The following is a 27944-nucleotide window of genomic DNA, read 5'->3' as shown; positions in this document are numbered from 1 at the left end:
CGACAACTTTGTTTCGTTAGTTGCTGAATGTGTTTGGGAAATAAGAGATAAAGATAGAAGAGGCAAAGTATGGAACAACAACTAAGACCCGCTATGTTTGAGATGAAGAGAGCAATTGACGCTTTAGTTGTTCTAGCAGGTCAAATTTCAATGTATAATGCAAAAATGAACCCACAATGTTCAAAATGTAAAGCAGCAATAAGGAAATATAACTACTCCGTCAAAGAGATAGAAAGAATGCGAAACGACTATGCAGACTTAAAGAAAGAAGCAGAAAAGCCAGCAGAAGATAAAATGGACATGTTAGCATTTCTGAACAAAAACTATCCAATAGTAGAAGATTTCCTTCTATCTGACGTCAAGAAGAAATATAAAGAGACTTTCGGCATTGTTAAAACTTTTGATATCCTCAGCGAAGAAATAGAAGCTACAAAACTGTTTAGGATTTCAAATATACATCGTACAATTCATGTAAAACGCTTGTGAAAAAAAGAGGTGAAAAAACAGGTGAGAAAACAGGTGAAATCTCACCTCTTCACCTAAATTATATTTTTGGTCATTTACACTCATTTACGATGAAATCTTGACAAAGCATTTACGATGAAATCTTGACAAAGTCATGAGGGTGAAAAAACAGGTGAGAAAACAGGTGAAATCTCACCTCTTCACCTAAATTATATTTTTGGTCATTTACACTCATTTACGATGAAATCTTGACAAAGCATTTACGATGAAATCTTGACAAAGCATTTACGAAGAAATCTTGACAAAGTCATGAGGGTGAAAAATTAGGTGAAAAAAGAGGTGAAATCTCACCTCTTCACCTATAATATATTTTTGTCTGATTTACATCCAACGAAAAAGTTTAGAAGAATTTTCTTATTCTTTCTGGCATGTTTTTATCTTTCCAGTACTCCCGCTCTAATGGTCCCAGATGAGTTGGTTTAGATTCTCTCAAGTTCTTAGATGGTATAACATCTTCAACGCCTCCTTCATATCTTACTTTATAAGTGTCATCGTTTATGTTGTAGTCAAGTATTTCAATAACCACTCCTCGCTTTGCTTCGTCAATGGTTTCAGCAAGTTTGCCATTACTACTTTCGACTAATTTATGACGAGGATAAAATGCTATGGAGTCGTCAGCAGCTTTTATAAGATATCCATTACCTTGCGTAGAGTCTACGATATAATAGTTTCGACTTAACCTTAAACGTTTCTTTGTCAACGGTTTGTCGTCAAGAACTACACGAACTTTTGTTCCAGGAATGAGAGTAAATTGTGTTGAATTTCTGATATTTTGTGTTTGACTTCGTTTCTTTTGTATATACTTTTCTTCTTGTTGTTGTGTCATTGAATTTGGTGTATGTCCAGAATTGTAAACTTCGATGAAATGTTTCATTGTTTCTTCGGTAAAGTCTCGCTCTTGATTTAAATCTCTGAGAGTCCTTATGAAGCGGTTAATGATACCGAGTATGTTATGGTTATGGTCTTCAGTAGTGTAGTGAGTTATGTTATGCTTAATGAGAAATTCTGTGATTTCGTTGCTGAGGTATGCACCGTCTTGGTCTGATGTTAAAATACTTGGGCTATGTTCTGCTACAAACTTTTGTAAAACTCTTAACACTTCATGAGTTCCTTTATTTCTCATTATATACGCAAAAGCTTTGCGAGTGTTAACATTAATGAAGATGAGGAATGGTTTATGTCCTCCTTTTCTGCTTTGAATGAGAGTGTCAAATTGGTATGCGTCAGGAGTGTTGGAGTAAATTGGTAAAAAGTAGTCGTAAGGATTTATTTTTGTTTGATGTACAACATTTTTGTCAAAGAACCTTTTCACTTCAGCTCTGTTAGTAAATCCCCAACTCTTTGCAGCTTCATTGAATTTCTTAAAAGACCTCCATGGATGTTGTTCGAATACTTCTTTCAAGCTCATTTATGTAAAGTTAAAGATTTTATTCTAGGCTCAAGCGCGTTCATTGAACGCGGTACCATGCGAATATAGTCACAAATGGTGGCATATAATCTTCACCCGAGCCTGTTGGATTTGTTGTGAAAGTGTGTGAATGATTTCCTGTGGTTCCACAGAAAATACCTGTGCTTAAATCTACTGGGTCACTTGAAATATCATATCTATGCATTCCCTGTCTATCCGAACCTGCTGCAAGATTTGTATAACCTCTTTTTGTTATTGAATGTGAATGACTACCTGTTGTGTTTGTAGTTCCTGTATGAGTGTGCGGTGGAAGGTTTGCTTCTTTAATTTTCTTCGAACCACCTGTTTGCTTTGAAGAGTTCGCACAGTATAAGAATTTATCTACAATCTGTTCCCACGTACCGAAACCCAGAACTGTTGCTGGATTTGTTGAGTTCATTGACGTATAAATAGAACCTATAGGATATAATGTTTGAAGTATTTCTGTCTTTAATGTTTGAAGCTCTGTTTTGTCAGCTTTCTTATCTAACATTGCTGGTAGTTCATATGCTTCAAAGTTTCTGGCATGATCTTCGGTATTCCTGCAACTCTTATCTAAATTGTTAAGAGTATCTTTTACGCTTGTACTTGGATTTTCTAATGGTGCACTTGAACCAAGGTCAAAGTTCAATATTATGTCGTCTGCTCTAACAGTAGTGAAGGATTTATGTGTATGGTTCTTGTCGGCTTTCTTATCATATAAATCTTGAGCAGTGAATTTAACATTATTTTCATCCTCCATGACATAAACATTTCTACATCTAATGTATTTCATCGTCGTTATGTTTTCCTCCGATGTTAAACCTTGTGGAAAGTTAGGAGGTTTCCAATATAATGCATCCCCACCAGTTCCTTCAACCGTTCCTTCAATACTTTCTATACCAACAGTTGTGAAGAAATCATGTGTATGGTTCTTATCTGCTTTCTTATCTAACATTGCTGGTAGTTCATGTGTTTCAAAGTTTCTGACATGACCTTCAATGTTCATACATTTACTATTTAAGGAGTTTAGTGTATCTTTTACGCTTGTACTTGGATTCTCTAAAGGTGCACTTGAACCAAGGTCAAAGTTCAATATTATGTCGTCTGCTCTAACAGTAGTGAAGGATTTATGTGTATGGTTCTTGTCGGCTTTACTGTCTAAAGAAGTTTGAAGTTCATTTATATCGGAGATGTTGTGTTTATGAGATTTCAAAACTTTGTTCGTTGCGTCAAGTTCTGTTTTGTCAGCTTTACTTTTAATAGCATCTTCAAACGTTATTTTTGACTTAACTCTCAAAGTAAATCTTGGTTCAACTAATACACCTTTAACAGAGAAAGTAGAGGCATAAATTTCATCGTTATAACTAAATGCTTCTGGTGCTTTACCCGTGTCATACTGTACAGTACAGCTTATGTCATAACCTTTAGCACGAATGTATTTATATCTTCTTTCATTAACATCTTCCGTCTTCACTTCATCACTTCGTGTTAAATATCCATGGTAGTCTGTTATAATCTGTTCGTCTGAAGTTATATAATGAACGTGGTTTTTATCTGCTTTTTCGGCTAATTTCTCTTCTATCTCATTTATTTCAAGTTCATGCCTACCACCACCTCCCGAAGAAGTATTTTTCTTCAGCTCTTGAAGAACGTCCACTTCGCCATCTTTGGTGTCAATAATGAGACTTTGAGTTAAAACCTTTCCTGTCTTAATGGATGTTTGTAAAACTTCTTCTTCACCGTGTTCGGGGTCATGGTCGTCGTCATATCTTGTGAAATCAGAGATGTTGTCATACATTAAGCATATCTGTCTCAAAAGTTCTGCTATTTGGAATTGGAACGAAAGATATACAGAACTTTCATCATCTCCTAAAGTCAAGTCTGCTTTCTTAAGTATTTCTTGAATGTATGCAATGAGAACAGAGTACCTTGGAAAATATTCGAACAATATTTCATTAGCTGTTGGTTTTGGTGGTTCTTCTGGAGTTTCTGTTGTTTCAGTTCCTTCTGGAGTTTCTGTTGGAGTTTCTGCATCTCTTGACTTCAATGCTCTTGCTCTCAAAGACCTAAATGTTAGAGCACCGGGTTTTACAAAGGACTTTATAAATGCTTTAATAGTTCCTGGTAAGTTATTGTTAGCATTAAGTAAGTTCCTTATGCTTCCATCATGTACGTCCATAGCACTATGTAAAAAATCTATACTTTTCTTGTAGTCAGCAATAGACTGACTGTGATTTTTTAAAGATTTGTCAATACCTTTAAGCCAATCTTCATGCATGTCTGATACTGAGCCAAGAATATCATTTGCTTCCTTTAGTGTATTTTGTGCTTTTCGTAAAGTATCCAATCCCGTACGTGCATTGTTTGCTATACGTCTTACAGTATCTATTTGACTCCTTGTTTCTTGCATCCAACCAGATAAAGTTTTAATAGTATCCGAACCATTTGAAATGAAGTTCAAAGCATTTTTAACATCATCTAAAGCTTCTTCACCAAGTACTGCCCATATCTTTCCGATTTGGTATTGAAGAACTCCATATGAAGCAGCTGTTAAACCAGTATTTATAAGGTCCCATATCCATGATTTAGCAGTTTTTCCATCCTTTCCATCCTTTCCATCCAAACCGTTTTCGCCTTGAGGTCCTTGTATTCCTTGAGGTCCTTGTATTCCTTGAGGTCCTTGTATTCCTTGTGGTCCGGTGTCACCCTTCTCTCCTTTCAGTTCATCTTTATGTTCGTTATAATATTCTAATGTCATAAGGTGTACATCATTACTGCTACCAGCAACTCCTAATATTTGTTTCTCATTCATGACTAAATTCTTTAGGCATTTAATGTTGTCGTCAAATCGAAAGCTCTTTAACAATTCAATGAGAACATTTAATACTTTCACTAATGAGGCATCTACTGTAGAATTTATATATTGCACCGTTCCATCATTTATGATGGGAACCTTGCTTGTTGTAATGAATGGGTCATAAGTGTTAAAAGTATCGAAATCAATGACTTTTTTAGTTTTTCCATCGTCAATGACTAAATCATTGCCTTCAATGGTTAAAGTTGAGTTTTCGTTTACTAGTTCATGTGCTCTTCTTGCTTCATTTGTTTCATACGCATATGCAGCAATAGTCATATTTTAATGAGAATAAAATGTTGTTCTATTTGCAAAGTACTGACCCAAACGAATACGGGACAGTAAAGCTACAAACAAACTTAGGTCTTCAGAATGAAGCGCTTGCTTTCAGAGTTGTTGACTTTAATACTATCGCAACTTTTGTCATAACAGATGAAACAGATTTCATGGAGTTTGAAATAGATGGAAAGAAGCATGAAATAAGATTTCACAATAATGTAGAATATAAGATGGAAACATTAGCTGGAGTGTTAAATGCGCTCATAAATACTACAATAAACAAGGAGAACGAAGAAAACTTAATGAATGTTAAACTTATTGCAGGAGTTTTGAAGTTCAGTTATGCGAAGGAGTTTAAGATAACACGAATGAGTCATAGAGTTCAATTGCTTCTGGGAGCATACCATATGACATTTCCTTTGAAAAGTTGACAAAACGATTGAGATGAAATCTGTTCCATACGTATGTTATGGTAATTGTTTATACATTGAGTCAAAAATAGCTAATGTCACAGGCATTTCAGGAGTTAATAGTAAAGGTTCAGTAGAATATAAGTCTTTCTGTTATGAAGTAAATTCAATGTTCATTCCAAACGTTCCTGTCATAGCAACTCATTTAGGTAAATGGGTTCGCATTAGTCCTCATAATTTGAAAGACATGCAATTCAGACTAGTTGACTTTCAAGGAGAGCCTGTAGAACTGAAGGCACCAGTGCGAATGACTGTTGAAGTAGACTTTTTAGAAAATATTAAATGCAACAGCTTACAAGAGAACTCAGAGCTAAAAATATAAAGTATGAATGTTATGTATTAGGTCATGAACTTTGGTTGTTGCTGTTTGATGAAACAAATGAGTTAGTTATGTCAGTCAAGAGAACAGAAAAAGGCGTCAAAGGCGCCGAGCGCAAAGCGCTATATTGTGTTAGTGAGAACTGCACCAAGTCAATAAGATTAGGTTTGCATTATGAAGATGAGTTCGATACTGTTGAAGAAGTTTTGGACAGATATTACAAATTGCTTTAATTTACTAAAACATATTTCAAACAAAGTTTATATTCTGTTGAAAGTTTTGTATACTCGTTCGAATATTTATACTTAAACTCAACTCCTGGAGTACCTGGTATTTCAATGATGCGGATGTTACCTATTTTCATGAATGGTGGCGTTTGACCACAGCATTCGATTTCAGGGTCGAGATAGTCAATGACACATTGTTTCCCTGTTATTCGTGAGATAACATTTTCTAAATCCTCCTTTGTTAGAATTATTTGGTTCTTGCTTATAAGATTTGTCAAAAGCTTCTTATCGTCTTTGAGTAAAATTGTTTGGTATAACTGAAGAAGGTAATGGTCTACGTTATCTGAAGGATTTGTTTGAACATTTGTGTAAGGGTTGTCGTTGGCTTCTCTTGAAAGAATTTGGTCCAGTGGTGGATACTCTAACTTAACATCTGATGTAGCGTTAGCGTTTGAAGCTGTGTTTAAATTCACGGATTTCAGCTCTGGTTCTGGCTCTTTCAAACACTCTGAACTATAGTTCTTTATGACAATATTGTTTGTCGTTCGTGAGTCAACATTTGATGTTGGTTCAATTGGAACATTAACGGCACCAGCTAAGATGGATTTGCTTCTCATTTCATATAGAATAAAAACCTTTTATATGTATGAAATGAACAATATACTCGACAAGGGTTTGAATGTAAAGCTAACGAATGAAAATATTGTTGAATTCACTGAGACAGGAGCTGTGTATAAAGATGTAGAACTACTGAACAAAAGAGCAAAGGGAAGAAGCAGGAACATGAACAAAGGGTGGAAGCCTATAAAAATTTATGTCAATGATGGCTCAGGAGGTTCAAACATAAAGTATGCAGAAAGTTATAGAGTTTATGCTCTCAAAGGTGAAAAGCCTTCATTTAAGAACAGCTATTCTAACCCATATCCTCAAAAGTTAACGGATGGGGAAGTGGATGATATGAATGACAGCAAAAATATTAACAGAAATGGCGACAGAGATGCATGGAATTTGTTTACCATCAGTCAATTGAAGGTTAAACTTTAAAACAATGTTGGTCGTTCCCATGGAATATTTTTGACTTTAATGGTATTAGTCATGATATGAATCTCAAGGTATGAACGAGGAGAGATGAGAGACTTATATGCTTCCCAAATTTCTTCAAAAGGTAATGTTATACCTGACTGTTTCCAAATGAGTTCAATATCATAGCGTGAGAAACCTTGAAAGATAACGAAGTCAGTTATGAGACGTTTTATGTTTAAAGCTAAAAACCTCCATGTTTGCATAAGTATTGCTACAGTTAAGTGGTAATGTCTGACTTTAGTTATGATGTTCGCTAATGGCGAGTCTGGTTTTGACACTAAACCTTTACCAGCGAAGTCGTCACAAACGAGCAGAGTGTTTGAAGGATATTTTTTGAAGGGGTATTTTGAAAGTTTTGACAGAATGTAGTTTGTAAGTCGTTTCATATCGTAAACTCCTGAGTATTGACGTAAGTGGTGTTTGTCAATAATTCTTTCCATCTCTCTGAAGTCTTTTGCATTCCTGACTGTATAAATTCAACGATGGCATAATATTTCCTCTTACGTCGAATGTAACGTTGAAGAAATTCAATGAGTTCACTGTCTGGAACTTTAACGACAGAGGCTTGAACTTTTGACATAAATGTTTTCGCTGTTGAGTCCATAGAGTCTGAAGTTGCTGATATAATGATTTGGTCATAATATGAGTCATTTCCTAAACGTTCTGTTATGAGTATATGACGAATGAGGTTAAATGTCTTACCTGAACCCATCTTTCCACAATAGAAATAAACACCATTTGAACAGAACTCATAGTCCTTACTGAAAGGAAGAATAAGAGAAGAGTTAAGTTTGTCTGTAGTTTCATTCATGTCTTCATCTACGTCATGTATTAAATGCTTCATTTTATCTCCATTAAAAATGCAAGTCAGAAATATTCAGAACATAGCACCGAGTCTAACTGACAAGAGTATAAAGATATACTATGAACACGTTATGATGAAACCAACCAAAATTCAAGAAAGTCAGTATACTTATGAATATCCAAGACACTGGGTAGAGTATGTAGGAGGTGAGAAAGCTATTGAAATAAGACAGGTTCGAAGTATTCCAGCAGGAAGACAATATTATTGAAGAACTTTAATGTTTTGAGATATAATGATGAACAAAGAAGCAAGATAGTTTCCTGTTGCTGTGTATGTGAACTTAGATACAGGAGATGACATGAAAGTTTTTAACACAAAGCTTCAAACGGTAGTGAGAGAACAACTGACTGCGGAAGGACATCCATTACCTTCAGAAGTTACCATAGCATATAATTTTGAAACAAACTCAATAGATTTTAAAGTCATCTCTGCAAAGAAGTCAGGTTTTACATTTAATGAAGCAGATGTATATTCGAATGAAAACTTCAAAGCTATTGCATGGTTAGATAATGACGATTGCTTTAAGAAAATATTTAAATTCAGTGACTCAAGATGTCAATAGATGACCTTCGTGGAATGTTACCATCGACGTTTACAGTTGAAGGTTCAGCAGGATTGCTTACAAGATTGTCAATTGGTGGTATTTGGTCTCGTGAGAACATTGTTATAAAATCCAGTATAAGTGAATTTGCTGAAGAATCTATATTATGTCTTTCAAACTACATGTATTCCCCGAAGCATTATAGTATAACAAACTTTGTCAGTAAGTTTAACATAAGACTTGTCGAACCTTCTTCAATGAAAGATGTTGTGCTACCAAAGACGGAAAGGATGGACTCATTATTGAGATGATTTTAATAGCATATTAAATGAGCTTGTTCTTGAAGGTCATTCATGATGAAATAACTGTTGTAGAAGATGTTAGCAATTGTTCAGACATTTTGAAGCGTATAGATGATATAAGAAAGAAGTTAGATAGACCGCAAAGTGGTGAGGCGAAGCCGTGAGAACGTTTATGTTTCATTGACTTTCTCCAGTAACGAGAACTTTTATGAGATAATATTGAAGAGAGATGATTTTAATATGGTGTAAATGGTAGCTTGGGCAGCTTTAGGCGCAATGGGAACAAAAGCATTAGCATTTGGAGCAAAAGCACTTGGAGCTTATGACGCAGTAAATAAAATGAGTGGAGGAAGGTTTCGAAGACATTAGATGCAAATAAAGGAAAGATTGGAGGCTGGGTTGCAAAGAAGTTAAGATTAAATAAAATAGGGCTCATAAATAAAGCATCCAATTTGGTTGCGACTGAGTCAGAAAATGCTTTAGGAAAGGACGATGAGTTTGCAAAACACGCAAAAGACTTTAATGACCAGATGAAAGGTGAAACAATGCATTTAAATAGAGTCGATGGAACTAAAGAAAATGTTTCTTCTCCACCAGTAGTTCTTCCGTATGGTCCCTATGGAATGTATGGAAACCCTTACGAAAGACCATTTGACCCATTGACTGGTGGAAGTAATTGGTATCATTACGGACGAAGAAGAAAGATAGTCAAGTTGGAGACAGACGTGAAGAAAGCAACTAAAAAGAAACCAAGGAAGAGAGGAATAAAGCAATGAAGAGGAGTAAACTTCAAAATTATTTTTGTCGTGTATGAAATATTTTTGTAGAACAGTCACTGACTGACTGACTGACTGACTGTTCTAATGGCTGATTTTTTATAAATTTTTTAAGTTTATTTTTTAAATAATTTTTTATTTTATTTTGGATGTAATGACGAAAACTATTGAGATAACAAACTACAACGGTCATGAGTTCAAGAATTTGTTCTTCGTTCCTCGTGAAAATACATTCTATCAGATACGAGGGAGAAAGGGTAAAGTTAGTTTGAGCGTTTATGAAGGAATGAAGAATGGAAAGTTTATACAAGCATACGATACAAACGGTAAACGTGTTTCATTAGCTTTGTCAAAACTTACTAACATTTATTTTGACAGTGACTTTGACCTATATGAAGAAGAAAGTGAGTCAGAAGATTATGAGCTGTTATGTGAAGCACAGCAATGGGAGGAGTTGCAATACTTTTGTAAGTGAGAACGTTTATTTTTACATTAATGAAGTCGTTAGTGGTTGGCGGTTTGTAAATATTTAAGGTTAAGTTAGTGTTTGTGTTTATGTTGTAAAATATACGTTAACGGTTTTGTAAAGTGTCAAATTCACAAGTATTGCGTACGGAGGAACGCAGTGCCTCCATACACGAGACTTGTATACTAACTGTACTCACATTCGTGTTCGTAAAAATAGAAGAAAGTATACAAGAGAATATTATGAAGTTTTAGGCAAACATGGCAAAATGTACAGACTGCAAGCAGAAGATAAAACTACTATTGTCAGACCTCGTTTCAAACTTGTCAAAGTTCAAGGTGGTATACTTTCAAAGACAGTTCCTAACAAATATAAGACAACTCCTGACGAATATGCTAAAGAAGTTGAAAATGACGACTAAGCATTTCTATACCATGCGTAAACTGTCATGTAAGGTGGCATGTAGTCTTTACTTTGTCCCGTTGTTTGCGTATATCCTGAAACGCGATGTGTATGGATTCCTCCTCCCTCAGTGTTATTCCAGTAACAATTTATAGCAAACTTAACGTCCTCTTTAACATCATATCCTTTACCTTTTGTCATTCCTGACCAATCCCAAAATCTATGACTATGCAAACCTGCTTGAGATGTACTTAAATCTATGTAGTGACTGTGTGCAGGTAAATTTGCACCTGAAATCGTTTTACTTCCACCTGTTTCCTTTGAAGAGTTTGCACAATACAAAAACCTGTCGACTATTTGAGTCCAAGTTCCAAAACCCAGAACTGTTTCTGGTCTGGTAGAGTTCATTGACGTATAAATAGAGCCTATAGGATATAATGTTTGAAGCATTTCTGTCTTTAATGTTTGAAGCTCTGTTTTGTCTGCTTTCTTGTCATATAAATCTTGAGCAGTGAATTTAATATTATGTTCATCCTTCATGACATAAACATCTTTACATCTAATGTTTCTCATCGTCGTTATGTCGTCATCCGATGTTAAACCTTGTGGAAAGTTAGGAGGTTTACAATATAATACATCCCCACCATTTCTTCAACCGTTCCTTCAATACTTTCTATAGCAACAGTTGTAAAACTTGTATGTGTATGGTTCTTATCTGCTTTCTTCTCTAACTCATCGTTAACATAAGTTTTATCTGCTTTAAGGTCTAAACATCCTGAAACCATCCTGTATCGGCTTTAGTTTTTAAAATCTTCGATGTCCGTTCATGGTACCAGTCAACCCTTTCTATAATTTCTTTATCTTTTTCATCCACATATTCCTTATCCGCCTTCTTCACTAACACACTAGCCATAAGTCCCTTATCTACCTTATTTTCAAGGCTAACGTTTAAGTCTGTTATTTCAGATATAGAATGTGTATGAGTCTTTTTAGAATATTCGTTTTTCAGCTCTTGTCACTTCACTTGACATTTTATTGTCAACATATGTTTTGTCTGCTAGTTCAGGATGAGTATGTTCTTTTGTTGCATAAGCATTGTTAGCTCTTTCTTCTTCTTTTGCTATTGCATCGTCTACATATTCTTTGTCAGCTTTGTTGTCAACATCTGCTTTCAAAAGAAGTTCATTTATAGGTTTCTCGTTTTAAAGTTCCTTTTGTTGGATTTATACAGACAGTATTTGTTCTTATTGTCTTGAAATAGAAACTCATCTGTTAAAGGGTTTAATGTCAGTTTTAAGTTTCCTTCTTTCAATGACTCAGATATCTTAGAATAGTTTGAAAAGTTTGTTGTGTTCTTATTTAGAGCTTGCATAATGAGTTGTCGGTTGTGTTGTATTTCTCTCATGGAAGCAATATCTTTCGACATTTTTATTCTAGATAAAATATGCTTCCAATAGAAAAAGAAAATTCAAGAGTTGCTACAACTAAACCATTAGATGAACTTTTTACTAATGTCGGTCAAAAGTTTGAGACAGAGACCGTAAAGCATGAAGGCTATCGTTTTGACTACCCATTAAGATGGCTAAGAGACCCATCTGTCACAAAAGCTATTGGCTTTCGTAGAATGAAGTTTGTGTCTGTAGAAGATAAAAGTTTTCCATTTTATTGTAAGGTTTCATATAGATTATATATCTGAAGGGAAACGAAAAATGTGGGAAGAAATTGAGCTAATACAAGTTGACCTTTCATCTTCTCTACAGACTGCGTTAAAAAATATAGAAGATAAAATAAATTCATGTTATGCAAAATATGCTGATGAATATGCAAATACCGAGAGCACACTTTATGTGAGAATTGTATATGACAAACAAAATTCACAAGTGTCATTTCAAATCTACGAAAACAATCCAAATAAAGACGAACAAATATATACAGAATTCACTGCAATGTCATGGTATTATTTGCAAAGAATGTTAAATCAGAAAGTCGAACTTCCTTTAGCAAATATTTACAGTCGATATGCAAGAGATGAACCATATTTATTTAAAGATGTTTTCGACCCAGCTGCTATTATTGTTCATGCTTCATTTTCTGGCGCCCAAAACTCTTTCTTATGCTTGGCAAATGACTTTTACGAAAAACCTACAAAGTTATACGAACCACCAAGTGGAAGTATTTCAGACTTTCAAGTATGGTTTACTACAGATGGAAGAAAAAGAATAATTCCATTATACCATGCGTTTTACTTAGAACTTAGTTTCATATACAACTACTATCGAACCGTAAAAATATAATTTTTTAATACGGTTGAGGTGTTGGATTTGGTTGCCAACTAACTGTGGTGCAGGTTCAGGCTGTTGTATAACAGGAGCTTGCTCTTCTGGTTCAGGGTCTTTAGGTATAATACCAAACGACTGACCTACCCTTTTACCAATATTTTTGACACCGTTCCAAATTCCTCTTCCTACGGTTTTATTCCATTCCATATACCTCTTCCAACATTTCGAAAGAAGTTTCCAATACTACTGAAGAAACCCATTTTACTATATGTAAAAATCTAATGTCCGCCTAGTCTTTTGCGTTTCCTGTTGAGTTCCATAGCATTCTTTAACTGGAGCTCATACATTCTGTTTCTCCTCTGGTAGAAAACATATTCTGGGTCAACTCCTGTGTTCGCGTCATCTGCATAAAGTTGTTTATAATCCCACTTCAGGGTTTGTATAAAACTCTTTCCATCTCATATTTGCATACCATGGTGGCAAACCTAACGCAGCGTCATTTGACATGGCAGTTTGCATTTGTACATCTGTTGGCACTTGACCATAGTTTTGCCATTGCAGTTTGTATTCTAACTTCATTTGGAATATTCTCTGGGTTTGGTTGTCCAGGTTGCTGTGCATTCGCTAAGTTCTGTGCGTCCATTTAATATTAGATAAAAATATCTCTTACGAGTACATATACTGAACATTTGCAGGCATTGTTCATCTTCATATTCTCTGTACTTTTCTGCCACGTCAAAGAAATAAATGACACAATGGAAAAAACCTAAAACAAGTAGTCCGATTTCAAACCACATTTACTTACTAATAAAATTTCTTTTTGTGACACTTCTCCAGTTTATAGACCTCTCTCATATTCTATCTTGTCATAATATAAACTCATAGTCATGTATGTCCTCTAACCATCTCATAACGGTTTAAACCCACTTTTATCGGATGTAAAGTAAAAGCTGGATGGTTATGTAAAACGTCTAAAGTTTCTAAAGAGTCTCTCAAAGTCCAGTCTACTTGGTATTGAAAATCCCATGTGTTATAGAACGGCGGGTCCACTATAAAGAAAACATTTTCCTTTCTTCTATTATTTTTCATACAAATCTGTCCAATGACATCTCACAAACTCTATACCCTCAATATATTTTTCTATGTCCCTCTTTGAAAACATTTGTATAGTTAAGATATAAAACTTTTGACATAAGTGTTTCAATGTCATGAACTCTTATAGCACCACTATATAATAGTCTAGCAGATATACTATCCCAGTCTATATATTCTGCTTTTTTTCAAAACCTCTCTCACAATATTTTTTCTTATCTAATGGTATACTTTCCATCTTACCTATAGGTATCTTTTCTTTTAACTCTTTCAATATATTGTTTTGTGTCTGGAATATGTTTGAGACGGTCCATATAGTTGTCGAAGTCATTGCATATAATCTTTGAGTCTGGGAATATATTATATGCACAAATGGAATATATAGAAACTTCCACCGAACAAATCTACAAATGTTAGACCATTCGGTAGTTTCTTAAGTTCTCTCAATATAATATCTTTACATTTTACTCTTATTTCAAAGAACGGTAACGGAGGTTTTGTAAAATTCATTTATATATAATAATAAAAATGTTTTTACCCGAAAAGTGACAGAAAAGTGACAAAACATGAAAACATATATAATTTGTGAAAAGTGAAACATTATATAATGTTTTCGACCCAGAAGAAGGCTTCTTCCCAGAAGCAATGGAGGAAGAAGAAGAGTCCTCCGAATATAAACTTCATTTATACTAAACATCTTCAGGGCTAGAGGGCACGAAGTGCCTGGAAGCCCCACTACCTTTTTTTTTTTTTTTTTTTTTTTTGTGTTTTGTTGTTGCGTGTTGGATGCGGGATCCTGTTATTTCCGAAATCGACAAAAAATTTGGAAATTTAATTTCCGAAATCGAAATTATATTAATGTTTTTAATATTCTTATATCAAAAGGATTAAAGTTCATTAAGAGAAAAACAATTCTTCTTCTTCAATCTATTGGCGCATTTATTTCTACACGCCAATAAGGAAGGGAAAATTATAAGACAGCATGGTGCCTTCAAAACGCTAATTTTTGATATTTTTAACAACCCTATAATTTTAAAATTAATTTGGGAGCAGGTTTCATCTTGACACACTGCCACTTTTTACATGCTTTGTCAGCTTCTATCTTCGCTGGTTCCATATATAATATTATTTTCTTGCTATAATCTTATATCAGAAGGCAGCCCAAATATTAATTTCACCTTAAAAAGAATTCAAATTTTTACTAACTGTGTTGAAAAATATAAATATTTGACTTTAAATCACAACAAAGCGGTCAAAATTCAGGGTATCAAAGATGGATTATATCCTGAATATTTAGATCAGTTAATTCCTATGCATTTAACATACGAAATCCTCCAGACGGAAACTTCTTTGGTTTTTTTAAAGAACTCCGACAAAATTCAATACAGCAAATATTATTCAAACCTTAGATACGTTCCTAGATATGCAACAAATCAAACTAAAGATTTTGTGAATAATTTCAAAGGAAAAATCGCTATCTACAAAAATGCTTATGCGAATGAATTTGGGGAGTTTGCTATAGACAATCATATAATTAGACCTCCATTTGATTCAGCACCAATTGGAATTCGCGCTTATGGAGATGGTCCTGTTGTTTTGGACTGTGATAAAGCATGTGTATTTGGACATACTTGGATGTATAATTTTGGTCATTTTATCCATGATTATTTATCTCCTTTGATGATAGTTCCAAGTGATTTCTTAGAAGAATGTGTTGTCATCTTATCAGAACAAACAAGAAAATTTGGTGAAGATGTTCTTAAAGCAGTTGGTGTTCGTCGTTATATCTATCTTACACATAACGAATGGGTCCATGCTGATCTTCTCGCTGTTGCCATTGAAGGTCGCCACATCTTATGCACTTTGGTGTTCCTCTGCAAAAACTTGTTGATCATTTGAAAATTTATTTTCGAACATTAGACATAAAACCAACCAAATATGTTATTATTGAATCGAGCTCTTTCGATTAGAAGACATATTAATAATATTAAGGATCTCATCACAGCTGTTCGAAGTAATATAAAGGAAGTAGAATTCGAGGAAATTGAAGATCGACTTGGATCAATTGAATCATATGCAAAGTTTTATCCATCGATCAAGTGTGTTTTCCTTCCAACAGGAAGCAATGCAGTTAAAACAATTTTCATGCATCCAAACACAGTTGTTATTATTGCAAGCAATGAGATGTTTGACTATGCAGTTGTTTATTCCATTCTTTCTGTTCACATCAAAGTTATTTATTTCATTCATCTTTATAATCACCATGATAGTTTTAATGTTGACATTCCTCTTTCTATTGAAGCTATCAAAGTTGGTGTTGAAACATCAATTACAGGACATTTTCCTAAACCAACACCAAACATCTCATTTATTGATTATATTCACTAGTTTTCAAATCATATATTATTGTTTTATTAATAAAGTATAGAATACAGACTTATTTTAGTTAATGTATACCAACATTTATTCATATCCATAAAAGTTATAAAAAATTCTATCAAATGTTGATTAAAATGAAAGAGAATAGTTTTGGAAAAAGATAAATACCTTAAATAAAAATGTTTAATTGATACAAGATCCTTTGTCTGTAAATTTATATGAATCATCATGAAGATTAATATTTTTGAAGAGTATTTGCACTTGTGTCATGCCACACAAAGAGAATAATGCATACATTTTATATCAATATATACTAACATGGACTTTGAATGGATCTGAGAACAAATTTTACATATTGAACATCATAACATCGAATATGATGTGTGTTTTAATTCAACAACACATGAGCTCATGCTTCAAAGCTCGTTTATTCATCAAATCGCATAATTTTATTTTAATATTTCTTAAAAATCAACTTTTTAGGGATTATATTTAATAAATTTTAAAGGTTTTCCAATCATTAATATAAGTTCGCATTTCTTGTATCAATAACAGTTGAATTAGCATTGAAAAAGCAACATTCAATATGAAGCCGATTTCTGGCTTAGTCGAATTGCCAGAGAAAGGCCAGCTTCAGAAGCGTATTAACTTTCTTAGCGAGAACAGTGCCGGTTTAGGACCCGCTGATCTTCTTATTTTAACAAAAAAGTCATCACAAGGAAATATTATTACTTATTCTTACTTTTCTGGTTTATCTTTCCGAAAAGAAAGCGATATTAAAGATTTTGTAACTAATCTAAAGTCGAGAAGACCACATAAACTTCTCAGACAACTTCAATATGAATTAACAAAAGTTGATTTATGTATTTGGAATCCATTTTCAAAGACTGACTTCCGAATTCAAGTAGACGATAAGAAAAACGTTACAATAAACTGCTATAATGCTTCAAACGAACATATTGATTTTAATCAGCAACTGTTTGATGAAATAACGATTGCATCAACACTCAGATACTGGATACCATATGACCAACTCTACAGATCGATATTTAACTTACCTTATACCGATTCATATCCTCTTAACGTTCAAACACCGAAACTTCTTACAAATGATGAACTCACATATATTTCAGACAATCTCAATTCATCAGCCGATTTAGATTTTGCGTTAGCTGCCTTTTTACTTGCTAATTTCAACTCAAATGATTTTATCAACACCGTTAATGTACTAAAAACCAAATTCCCAGGTGTAATTGCCTCTATATTACGATTTATACCCCTTTCATCACCATTAGCCGACAAATTATACGACTTTTTGCTTCATTCTTTTTCAAAATACCCAGACAACCCATTAATCATCAAAACTGTCATCGAAATGGCCTCAATGAAGAAAGACAAGCAGATCACCCACCAGATCACGTCGGTTATTAAGAACACATCATGGTCAAATCCAACAACTTGCATTTCCTTCGCGAAAACATATATATGTCTCAAGAAATTCGAAGAGGCCAAGGTCATTACAAACGGTACATTCTATTGCCGTGAATACCAAGAGCCACAAAACTTAAAATTTAATCCTGAATTGCCGGAATCGCCTTCTAACAGCGCACCGAGGTCTGTTCCTAGATCTATAGAAAAGGAAATCATAGAATCGCAGCTGGATATGACTTCAGACTTGATTTATCATGTTGTATTTGAATTAAGAGAAAGTTACGGAGTAATGAGACTCAAAGACGCAAAGAACTATCCACAACCAAAGAATGGAATCATAAAGGATCAGAATTACCAAGGAAATACAAATCTTTCCATTGAATCTTCAAATAATGACGAAGATTTAGATAATTTGTTCGATCCGGGCGTTAGTTCTTTCCCATCTGTACCAACAATATTCTACAGACTGCCGTTCTCCTCTTATTTCTTCGATGTTCTCGAAGTTATCGATCATGAATCAGATGAAGTATCGAAATTGAAGCGCAATGGCTCTGTTTCGTCTCAGCAGGATGCAAGACGTGCAGCTGTGCTGGCGCTAAAGACAGGAGACCAGGAAACTCTCAGAATTGCACTTAATTTCTTCGAGTCAAAGAAGAGATACAGACCAGTTCACTTTTTGATACAAATGGCCGTTTTCGCAAGAAATGGCGGAGATGTCCCCGTTTATAAGGATCCAAAACTCAGATGGACTCTCGCTGAGAGAAACGCGCTTGATGTTATAGTTCCGATATCACAGAACCTTCCTTCTTTATTGTCTAGATAAAATAATTTATTTTTCGTGTTTTGAATAAATCAAAATCTATAGTTTTTAAAAAATTACAAAAATACACTAATTTATTGTTAAACATTAATAAAAATTCATCTGTTCTGATCAAATGAGATCTTATTTCTTCATAATGATAGTAATAATTTTAAATCAACATTAATTTAACTCTTTTAAGCCAATTTTGCTAAAGGAATTAATACATTTTGAACAGGTTTATAAAACTAGACACTAAGAAACGATGTTAATAAATTAAACTTCATATTTGTGATGAAATAGGTTTATAAGTATCATATATTTTTGAATAATAGGTAAAACCCTAATCAGATTATTCATTTATAGATTGCTGTTGATATTGTTACTCATATCTGAAACAAATTAATATCTGTTATATTTATTCTTGCTATCTCAATAGATTTAATGAAAGCTTACAGATCAAATTCAGCTATATAGCAATATTTGTTTAATGCTATCTACTATTTACCTGTAATATTTTTAGTTTCATCATATTTCTTTTGAGAAAAAGCAAGAAACCATGCAATCTCTTGCAGAACTAATTTAAAACTAATTTGATATAAAAACAACTGCTGAAAGCATATATTTATTGTTTATCATCTTTTAAGTAAGTAATGATATAAGAAATATGACTTTAATTCCCAATAAAATTGCAAAGTGATTTGTTGCGCTGCTAAAAATCAAAGGAGATATGGTACTTGATCGTGATAATTCTTACCGATATTTTATTAAGTTAAGAGTTAAGTTAAATCTATGATAAATCGAAATATTTAAGTGAATTATATACAAAGAAAGAATAAGAGTTTAAAACAGAAAGAAAAAAATAAAACAAATAAAAAATTACAATTAGTCGGATCTATTATCACGGATAGCGTTTGGATTTCCTTGGACAATCTGTAAAACAGCCTTAAGGATATCGTAGAACCAGCAGCAGTGGCAGAAGAACAAAACCCATAAGAAGTAAGCGACACCTCTGTAGAGGACTGGGTAGATGATGCCTTCGCGGTACTGGTTCTTCCATGCAGCATTAGCAACTAATGGGTAGTTGATCATTCTGAACCATGTGCAGAGGATAGCGAAAGAAACAAGGGTGAAATCTTTGATCTTGATGTAACCGAGGTAAGCGCAGATCTTTCCAGTGTACAATGGGACATCAACAACGTCGTGGAGGATCATGATTATAACACAAACAACTGGAGCCTGGAGAATGATAGAGCCGAATACGAGGGATAATGTGGCAACATGGTGGATTGCAATTAAAGCAATTCCTGTGTTAGCACCGATATATGCCACATCAACGATGTAGTAGCAGAAGAAGATAAGAACGTAGATCTTTTCCATGACTGTGACCTGGAAAGCTTCTTCTGTTGGCATGTAGAAATCAGCACAGTCATAAGACCAGAACATGCATTTGGCGTATGGTCTGCTAAGAACAGCGATGAGACCAATGATTGCAGAGGATGAGTAGTGAAGGAGATCGAAGCATCTGTTGGAGAACTTATATAATCTCTTTGGGTCTACTTTTGCCAAACGGCCTAATGTTGCGAAAACTTTGTTAACGAGGAACCATCTGAAAACAGAATATGCAGTAATAAGACCAAGGAAGAATGGTATATCTGCTCTGGTGATGGATGTGAGCTGGTTGAGTATTGACATCAAGAAGTAAAATAAGACTTTTTCTATATGAATGGCGGTTGATTCTGAAACATTCTCTCAAAAATTTAAATGGACCATGACCAACTCTTATGATATTTTTAGTGAATTTGATAAATATTACAAATTTCATATATCGTTTATTTAAAAATTTTAGATCCAAATAATATGATCTAAATTCGCGTATTTGCGTTTACCGAACAGTAAATCTGGTGTGTGGGCATTATTACTAGCGCGATCGAAATTATTTTGTTGAAAAATTGAAAGTGATCGCATTCAATTGAATTGATTCGGGAACGATCGTATTAAAAGCCCAAAATTTTATTCATTTTATCGGTGGGAGATAAATGAATAGAGAAATTGGGAATTTCTCGCATATGTTCGTACATGAGCAAATACTATACCTTTTGCGAATAAAGAATTTTTTCATAAAAAAATTTTTTTAGGAATTAGCATATCGGCGTTTTGCGACATTGCCAAACGCCAGATTTTAACCCGACATATGAGCATAAGCTCGTATATTGGAATAAACTCGACTTATTCCATATTAAAGTTATTATAATAATAAGGCACTTAATGTGCAAATCTAATTGAATTAGAAAATGCACATTAAGTGCCTTTTATTGGAATATGTAATACCACATATGGAATACCGAAATCCGAGCATCAATTAGGAATGAACTAGTGCAAATTTTAGAAATACAGTATTATGTTAAATTCAGGATAAAAATTGTTAGAAATTTATATTTACAAATGAGTAAATAAGTATTTTGTAAAGTTTTCGTTTGATTTTCAAGCTTGTTGGAGAAAAATAATGAAAATAATTATTTATTTAAGCAATTTACACTAAAACTTTTTATGGAAATTGCAGTTCTAGCAATGTCTTAGAATTTAATTGTCATTTAAAGTGTGAAATGCATTGATTTGCTAGTGAATGTAAATCGGGAATACAAAATTAATATAAATGAACGAAAAATCTTCTAAGAACATCCTAAAATCAATCACCCTTTGAGTGGCTTTCATAATATATCTAGATGATAAACCAGAAATTGAACCCGCATATGGGTCCCATTAGGATAAATTGTAAACTATTCAAAAATAGTTTACAAAATTAATTTAGGTAATAATAAAATTTTTAATTGAGATAAATTAAAAAAAATCTTAGGAGAATGTTATGAATTTTCTTCATTGAACCATTCGATAAATGAGCATCTTTGCGAGCCATTTGTGTTCGAGAGTCTTGTACCATAAAGGTGGCATCTCAGCAGTTGAGCATCCCTTCAATGCATTGATATCTGTTGATGGAACAGAGTATGCGACTTCATCATTGATCATGATCCAATATGCACTTTTTTGCAAAAAGACCACGTAATGAAAATTGCAATAGGCAACAATTGCAATCAATTGATATCTTTGCCTTTCGACTGTTGGGAGTGTCAACTTTTTCGGGAAGTCAAAGATGACTTGATGAATCGAATCATTCTGCCACTCTCTCTGAATGTCGAAAGTCAAGAATTGTGGCCATGATGTGTTCCTTGTAGTTGACAAATGATATTGAATGGCATGATCGAGATCTGGTTCTCCAATTCTGGTGTGAATCGAGTAGCAATTTGTTTGTTCGTTGGCACTATCACGGTAAGTGATTCGGAAGAGTTGACCGATTCCTGGTATTTGCTCTGCGAGATCTGTGATCAATCTTGTCATCGTGTCATCACAATCTTGTGCCTCATATGTTGAGTTACCAAGTCATGTGGCAAGTTCATGGGGAACGAAGACTAATCCTTTGGACTTCAATGAATTCAAATTTGTAAAGATACTTGACATCTCTGTTACGATGGGAGAGGACTAATTGGCAACCTTCAAAACTTCTGTTCTCACTTCGGATATGTAGAACAGAACCTGTAAACATACGTTCAAATGACACGTATTTCCCATATTATGAAGACCAACAATACCACCTTTAATTGGGTAAAGGTAGTTCGCCTCTTGTGATGACTGTATGATATCGACAGCTTGATGAGCGACAGCAATGATGTTCCGCTTTGATGGTTTCATGGAGGGTGCAACAACAGCAGCGACAGTATCGCTTGAAGGAAGAACCTTTGTTGGTGTAAAATCTTCGAAAAGGAGTAACTCTTCATTATCATTCAGGGGTGATCCATCAATGTTATAATTTGTCAAACCGACTAAAGTTAGTATACCTATCTTGGGTATGGTGGCACTACACTCCACCCCACCCAAGATAACAGTTTGACACTTTACAAAACCGCCAACGTATATTTTACAACACAAACACAAACACCAACTTAGCCTTAAATATTTACAAAGCCGCCAACCACTTCACCTCACTAACGTTTTCGCTAACGACTTCACTAATGAAAAAATAAACGTTCTCACTAATGTTCTCATTTACAAAAGTATTGCAGCGCTTCCCATTGCTGTGCTTCACACAATAGTTCATATTCTTCAGTATCGCTGCTATCACTCCAATCGTCAGAGTCAAAGTCACTGTCAAAATAAATGTTAGTAAGTTTTGACAAAGCTAATGAAACCCGCTTACCGTTTGTATCTATTGCTTTTATATATCTCCCATTAGTTAGTATGGGTTAGTTGGGTACGGAGGCACTGCGCGCCTCCTTACCCATTATATGTGAATTTGACACTTTACAAAACCGCTAATGTATATTTTACAACATGAACGCAAAAACTAACTTAACCTTAAATATTTACAAAGCCGCCAACCATTTCACCTCACTAACGAACTCACTAATGAAAAAATAAACGTTCTCATAAATTTTCTTCTATATCTTCATCGTCAATGTTAACCCTATTGTAGTCATACTTGAAGTCATAAAGTTTCTCAAGTTTTGAAATGCATAGTCTTGTTAACTTACCTTCATCATCATAAGTTTTTATAAAACTACCATGACAATCTTTATAAACAGTCAGTGTATAGTCAACTGGTCTAGGATGAAGTGTAAAGAACATGTTATACTCAGGAAGGAAGAATAAATGTTTAAATGTATGTTTGTTATATGTTTTGATTTGTATGAGTTGCTTTTGTTCTGTCATTTATATAAAAATAAAATAAAAAATAAACTTAAAAATTAATGATATCACCACTTCCACACGTATGAAAACATAGCACAAAAATAAATTTAGGGTAGAAGGTTAGATCTAACCCGATAACTAACCCGATTTCTACCCTGTTGAATTCATTGCTTTATAACTCTCTTCCTTGGTTTCTTTTTAGTTGCTTTCTTAACATCTGTCTCCAGCTTGACTGCCTTTCTTCTTCGGCCGTAATGATACCAATTACTTCCACCAGTCAATGGGTCAAATGGTCTTTCGTAAGGGTTTCCATACATTCCATAGGGACCATATGGAAGAACTACTTGTGGAGAAGAAACATTTTCTTTAGTTCCATCGACTCTATTTAAATGCATTGTTTCACCTTTCATCTGGTCATTAAAGTCTTTTGCGTGTTTTGCAAACTCATCGTCCTTTCCTAAAGCATTTTCTGACTCAGTCGCAACCAAATTGGATGCTTTATTTATGAGCCCTATTTTATTTAATCTTAACTTCTTTGCAACCCAGCCTCCAATCTTCCCTTTATTTGCATCTAATGTCTTCGAAACCCTTCCTCCACTCATTTTATTTACTGCGTCATAAGCTCCAAGTGCTTTTGCTCCAAATGCTAATGCTTTTGTTCCCATTGCGCCTAAAGCTGCCCAAGCTACCATTTACACCATATTAAAATCATCTCTCTTCAATATTATCTCATAAAAGTTCTCGTTACTGGAGAAAGTCAATGAAACATAAACATTCTCACGGGCTTCGCCCTCACCGCTTTGCGGTCTATCTAACTTATTTCTTATATCATCTATACGCTTCAAAATGTCTGAACAATTGCTAACATCTTCTACAACAGTTATTTCATCATGAATGACCTTCAAGAACAAGCTCATTTAATATGCTATTAAAATCATCTCAATAATGAGTCCATCCTTTCCGTCTTTGGGTAGCACAACATCTTTCATTGAAGAAGGTTCGACAAGTCTTATGTTAAACTTACTGACAAAGTTTGTTATACTATAATGCTTCGGCGGCGAATACATATAGTTTGAAAGACATAATATAGATTCTTCAGCAAATTCACTTATACTGGATTTTATAACAATGTTCTCACGAGACCAAATACCACAATTGACAATCTTGTAAGCAATCCTGCTGAACCTTCTACTGTAAACGTCGATGGTAACATTCCACGAAGGTCATCTATTGACATCGTTGAGTCACTGTATTTAAATATTTTCTTAAAGCAATCGTCATTATCTAACCATGCAATAGCTTTGAAGTTTTCATTCGAATATACATCTGCTTCATTAAATGTAAAACCTGACTTCTTTGCAGAGATGACTTTAAAATCTATTGCATTTATTTCAAAATTATATGCTATGGTAACTTCTGAAGGTAATGGATGTCCTTCCGCAGTAAGTTGTTCTCTCACTACCGTTTGAAGCTTTGTGTTAAAAACTTTCATGTCATCTCCTGTGTCTAGGTTCACATACACAGCAACAGGAAAACTATCTTGCTTCTTTGTTTCATCATTATACCTCAAAACATTAAAGTTCTTCAATAATATTGTTCTTCCTGCTGGAATACTTCTAACTTGTCTTATTTCAATAGCTTTCTCACCTCCTATATACTCTACCCAGTGTCTTGGATATTCATAAGTATACTGACTTTCTTGAATTTTGGTAGGTTTCATCATAACGTGTTCATAGTATATCTTTATACTCTTGTCAGTTAGACTCGGTGCTATGTTCTGAATATTTCTGACTTGCATTTTTAATGGAGATAAAATGAAGCATTTAATACATGACGTAGATGAAGACATGAATGAAAGCAGTGAAAAGCTCAACAGTTCTCTCATTCTTCCTTTCAGTAAGGACTATGAGTTCTGTTCAAATGGTGTTTATTTCTATTGTGGAAAGATGGGTTCAGGTAAGACATTTAACCTCATTCGTCATATACTCATAACAGAGCGTTTAGGAAACGACTCTTACTATGACCAAATCATTATATCAGCAACTTCAGACTCTATGGATTCAACAGCGAAAACATTTATGTCAAAAGTTCAAGCCTCTGTCGTTAAAGTTCCAGACAGTGAACTCATTGAATTTCTTCAACGTTACATTCGACGTAAGAGGAAATATTATGCCATCGTTGAATTTATACAGTCAGGAATGCAAAAGACTTCTGAGGAGATGGAAAGAATTATTGACAAACACCACTTACGTCAATACTCAGGAGTTTACGATATGAAACGACTTACAAACTACATTCTGTCAAAACTTTCAAAATACCCCTTCAAAAAGTATCCTTCAAACACTCTGCTCGTTTGTGACGACTTCGCCGGAAAAGGTTTAGTGTCAAAACCAGACTCACCATTAGCTAACATCATTACTAAAGTCAGACATTACCACTTAACTGTAGCAATACTTATGCAAACATGGAGGTTTTTAGCTTTAAACATAAAACGTCTCATAACTGACTTCGTTATCTTTCAAGGTTTCTCACGTTATGATATTGAACTCATTTGGAAACAGTCAGGTATAACATTACCTTTTGAAGAAATTTGGGAAGCATATAAGTCTCTCATCTCTCCTCGTTCATACCTTGAGATTCATATCATGACTAATACCATTAAAGTCAAAAATATTCCATGGGAACGACCAACATTGTTTTAAAGTTTAATCTTCAATTGACTGATGGTAAACAAATTCCATGCATCTCTGTCGCCATTTCTGTTAATATTTTTGCTGTCATTCATATCATCCACTTCCCCATCCGTTAGCTTTTGAGGATATGCGTTAGAATAGCTGTTCTTAAATGAAGGCTTTTCACCTTTGAGAGCATAAACTCTATAACTTTCTGCATACTTTATGTTTGAACCTCCTGAGCCATCATTGACATAAATTTTTATAGGCTTCTACCCTTTGTTCATGTTCCTGCTTCTTCCCTTAGCTCTTTTGTTCAGTAGTTCTACATCTTTATACACAGCACCTGTCTCAGTGAATTCAACAATATTTTCATTCGTTAGCTTTACATTCAAACCCTTGTCGAGTATATTGTTCATTTCATACATATAAAAGGTTTTTATTCTATATGAAATGAGAAGCAAATCCATCTTAGCTGGTGCCGTTAATGTTCCAATTGAACCAACATCAAATGTTGGCTCACGAACGACAAACAATATTGTCATAAACAACTATAGTTCGGAGTGTTTGAAAGAAAAAGAACCAGAACTTAAGTCGGTGAATTTAAACTCAGCTTCAAACGCTAACGCTACATCAGATGTTAAGTTAGAGTATCCACCACTGGACCAAGTTCTTTCAAGAGAAACCAACGACAATCCTTACACAAATGTTCAAACAAATCCTTCAGATAACGTAGACCATTACCTTCTTCAGTTATACCAAACAATTTTACTCAAAGACGATAAGAAGCTTTTGACAAATCTTATAAGCAAGAACCAAATAATTCTAACAAAGGAGGATTTAGAAAATGTTATATCGCGAATAACAGGGAAACAATGTGTCATTGACTATCTCGACCCTGAAATCGAATGCTGTGGTCAAACGCCAATATTCATGAAAATAGGTAACATCCGCATCATTGAAACACCAGGAACTACAGGAGTTGAGTTTAAGTATAGATATTCGAACGAGTATACAAAACTATCTACTGACTATAAGCTTTGTTTGAAATATGTTTTAGTAAATTAAAGCAGTCAGGACCTTCGGTCTTGGCGCTTTGCGCCGTCAGTCAAAAAAATTTCAAGTTAGCAATTTGTAATATCTATCCAAAACTTCTTCAACAGTATCGAACTCATCTTCATAATGCAAACCTAATCTTATTGACTTGGTGCAGTTTTCACTAACACAATATTTTTCTGTTCTCTTGACTGACATAACTAACTCATTTGTTTCATCAAACAGCAACAACCAAAGTTCATGACCTAATACATAACATTCATACTTTATATTTTTAGCTCTGAGTTCTCTTGTAAGCCGTCGCATTTAATATTTTCTAAAAAATCAACTTCAACAGTCATTCGCACTGGTGCCTTCAGTTCTACAGGCTCTCCTTGAAAGTCAACAAGTCTGAATTGCATGTCTTTCAAATTATGAGGACTAATGCGAACCCATTTACCTAAATGAGTTGCTATGACAGGAACGTTTGGAATGAACATTGAATTTACTTCATAACAGAAAGACTTATATTCTACTGAACCTTTACTATTAACTCCTGAAATACCTGTGACATTAGCTATTTTTGACTCAATGTACAAACAATTGCCATAACATACGTATGGAACAGATTTCATCTCAATCGTTTTGTCAACACTTTTCAAAGGAAATGTCATATGGTATGCTCCCAGAAGCAATTGAACTCTATGACTCATTCTTGGTATCTTAAACTCTTTCTCGCTGCTGAACTTCAATGTTCCCTCAGAAGAGAGTTCGACATCTATGTTGTCAATAGTTTCTTCATTTATGAGAGTATCTATGACTCCAACAATTTTATCTATTCTATACTCTGCTCTGTTAGGAAATGTTATAAAACTTCTTTTGTCATCTATTTCAATCTCTATGAAATCTGTTTCATCTGTTATGACAAAAGTTGCGATAGTATTGAAGTCAACAACTCTGAAAGCAAGTGCTTCAT

At 34.3% G+C, this 27944-nt stretch overlaps 16 protein-coding genes and 2 pseudogenes across 18 annotated transcripts, besides 2 other annotated features; 8 read left to right on the top strand and 10 right to left on the bottom strand.

Annotated features, from left to right (window-relative positions):
- Positions 1-11526: part of a mobile genetic element that runs on past the window's edge.
- TVAGG3_0514880 (integrase core domain containing protein family) lies at positions 866-1351 on the bottom strand (the record flags this gene model as incomplete). Its single annotated transcript, XM_051237065.1, has 1 exon — positions 866-1351. One exon carries the CDS (start codon positions 1349-1351, stop codon positions 866-868), a length of 486 nt encoding a protein of 161 aa, XP_051094889.1.
- On the bottom strand, positions 1429-1933 carry TVAGG3_0514870 (integrase core domain containing protein family; the record flags this gene model as incomplete). The annotated part of the gene is made up of 1 exon (XM_051237064.1): positions 1429-1933. A coding segment is annotated over one exon (505 nt), but the record flags the coding sequence as incomplete, so codon positions are not given.
- On the bottom strand, positions 1974-2372 carry TVAGG3_0514860 (phage tail repeat-like family; the record flags this gene model as incomplete). Its single annotated transcript, XM_051237063.1, has 1 exon — positions 1974-2372. The coding sequence occupies one exon, from the start codon at positions 2370-2372 to the stop codon at positions 1974-1976; it is 399 nt and encodes a 132-aa protein (XP_051094887.1).
- TVAGG3_0514850 (organellar and viral DNA polymerase type B) lies at positions 4211-5087 on the bottom strand (the record flags this gene model as incomplete). Its single annotated transcript, XM_051237062.1, has 1 exon — positions 4211-5087. A coding segment is annotated over one exon (877 nt), but the record flags the coding sequence as incomplete, so codon positions are not given.
- Positions 6746-7147, top strand: TVAGG3_0514840 (uncharacterized protein; the record flags this gene model as incomplete). The annotated part of the gene is made up of 1 exon (XM_051237061.1): positions 6746-7147. The coding sequence occupies one exon, from the start codon at positions 6746-6748 to the stop codon at positions 7145-7147; it is 402 nt and encodes a 133-aa protein (XP_051094885.1).
- TVAGG3_0514830 lies at positions 9144-9670 on the top strand (annotated as a pseudogene). The gene has a single exon. A coding segment is annotated over exon 1 (527 nt).
- TVAGG3_0514820 (uncharacterized protein) lies at positions 9825-10145 on the top strand (the record flags this gene model as incomplete). Its single annotated transcript, XM_001299121.1, has 1 exon — positions 9825-10145. The coding sequence occupies one exon, from the start codon at positions 9825-9827 to the stop codon at positions 10143-10145; it is 321 nt and encodes a 106-aa protein (XP_001299122.1).
- A 456-nt stretch (positions 11527-11982) lies between the features above and the next one.
- TVAGG3_0514800 (uncharacterized protein) lies at positions 11983-12221 on the top strand (the record flags this gene model as incomplete). Its single annotated transcript, XM_051237060.1, has 1 exon — positions 11983-12221. A coding segment is annotated over one exon (239 nt), but the record flags the coding sequence as incomplete, so codon positions are not given.
- Positions 12222-12247: 26 nt separating this feature from the next.
- TVAGG3_0514790 (uncharacterized protein) lies at positions 12248-12832 on the top strand (the record flags this gene model as incomplete). The annotated part of the gene is made up of 1 exon (XM_051237059.1): positions 12248-12832. The coding sequence occupies one exon, from the start codon at positions 12248-12250 to the stop codon at positions 12830-12832; it is 585 nt and encodes a 194-aa protein (XP_051094883.1).
- A 3024-nt stretch (positions 12833-15856) lies between these two features.
- On the top strand, positions 15857-16297 carry TVAGG3_0514780 (glycosyltransferase family; the record flags this gene model as incomplete). The annotated part of the gene is made up of 1 exon (XM_051237058.1): positions 15857-16297. The coding sequence occupies one exon, from the start codon at positions 15857-15859 to the stop codon at positions 16295-16297; it is 441 nt and encodes a 146-aa protein (XP_051094882.1).
- A 577-nt stretch (positions 16298-16874) lies between these two features.
- Positions 16875-18607, top strand: TVAGG3_0514770 (bud site selection protein 7-related family; the record flags this gene model as incomplete). The annotated part of the gene is made up of 1 exon (XM_001299123.2): positions 16875-18542. One exon carries the CDS (start codon positions 16875-16877, stop codon positions 18540-18542), a length of 1668 nt encoding a protein of 555 aa, XP_001299124.1.
- Positions 18608-18856: 249 nt separating this feature from the next.
- TVAGG3_0514760 (sphingosine N-acyltransferase protein) lies at positions 18857-20231 on the bottom strand (the record flags this gene model as incomplete). Its single annotated transcript, XM_001296630.2, has 1 exon — positions 19404-20213. The coding sequence occupies one exon, from the start codon at positions 20211-20213 to the stop codon at positions 19404-19406; it is 810 nt and encodes a 269-aa protein (XP_001296631.2).
- A 1164-nt stretch (positions 20232-21395) lies between these two features.
- On the bottom strand, positions 21396-21914 carry TVAGG3_0514750 (cysteine proteinases family; the record flags this gene model as incomplete). Its single annotated transcript, XM_001296631.1, has 1 exon — positions 21396-21914. One exon carries the CDS (start codon positions 21912-21914, stop codon positions 21396-21398), a length of 519 nt encoding a protein of 172 aa, XP_001296632.1.
- A 141-nt stretch (positions 21915-22055) lies between these two features.
- On the bottom strand, positions 22056-22265 carry TVAGG3_0514740 (cysteine proteinases family; the record flags this gene model as incomplete). Its single annotated transcript, XM_001296632.1, has 1 exon — positions 22056-22265. One exon carries the CDS (start codon positions 22263-22265, stop codon positions 22056-22058), a length of 210 nt encoding a protein of 69 aa, XP_001296633.1.
- A 539-nt stretch (positions 22266-22804) lies between these two features.
- Positions 22805-27944: part of a mobile genetic element that runs on past the window's edge.
- Positions 23426-23953, bottom strand: TVAGG3_0514730 (protein of unknown function, DUF4107 family; the record flags this gene model as incomplete). The annotated part of the gene is made up of 1 exon (XM_001296339.1): positions 23426-23953. The coding sequence occupies one exon, from the start codon at positions 23951-23953 to the stop codon at positions 23426-23428; it is 528 nt and encodes a 175-aa protein (XP_001296340.1).
- Positions 24179-24957, bottom strand: TVAGG3_0514720 (annotated as a pseudogene). The gene has a single exon. A coding segment is annotated over exon 1 (779 nt).
- On the top strand, positions 25208-25963 carry TVAGG3_0514710 (protein of unknown function, DUF4106 family; the record flags this gene model as incomplete). Its single annotated transcript, XM_051237057.1, has 1 exon — positions 25208-25963. The coding sequence occupies one exon, from the start codon at positions 25208-25210 to the stop codon at positions 25961-25963; it is 756 nt and encodes a 251-aa protein (XP_051094881.1).
- On the bottom strand, positions 27256-27681 carry TVAGG3_0514700 (uncharacterized protein; the record flags this gene model as incomplete). Its single annotated transcript, XM_051237056.1, has 1 exon — positions 27256-27681. One exon carries the CDS (start codon positions 27679-27681, stop codon positions 27256-27258), a length of 426 nt encoding a protein of 141 aa, XP_051094880.1.

The sequence above is a fragment of the Trichomonas vaginalis genome, chromosome II, assembly GCF_026262505.1.
Source record: "Trichomonas vaginalis G3 chromosome II, whole genome shotgun sequence".
Lineage (NCBI taxonomy): Eukaryota > Parabasalia > Trichomonadida > Trichomonadidae > Trichomonas > Trichomonas vaginalis.
The sequence above is the reverse complement of the archived record's forward strand: the minus strand, read 5'-3'. Positions and strand labels throughout refer to the sequence as shown.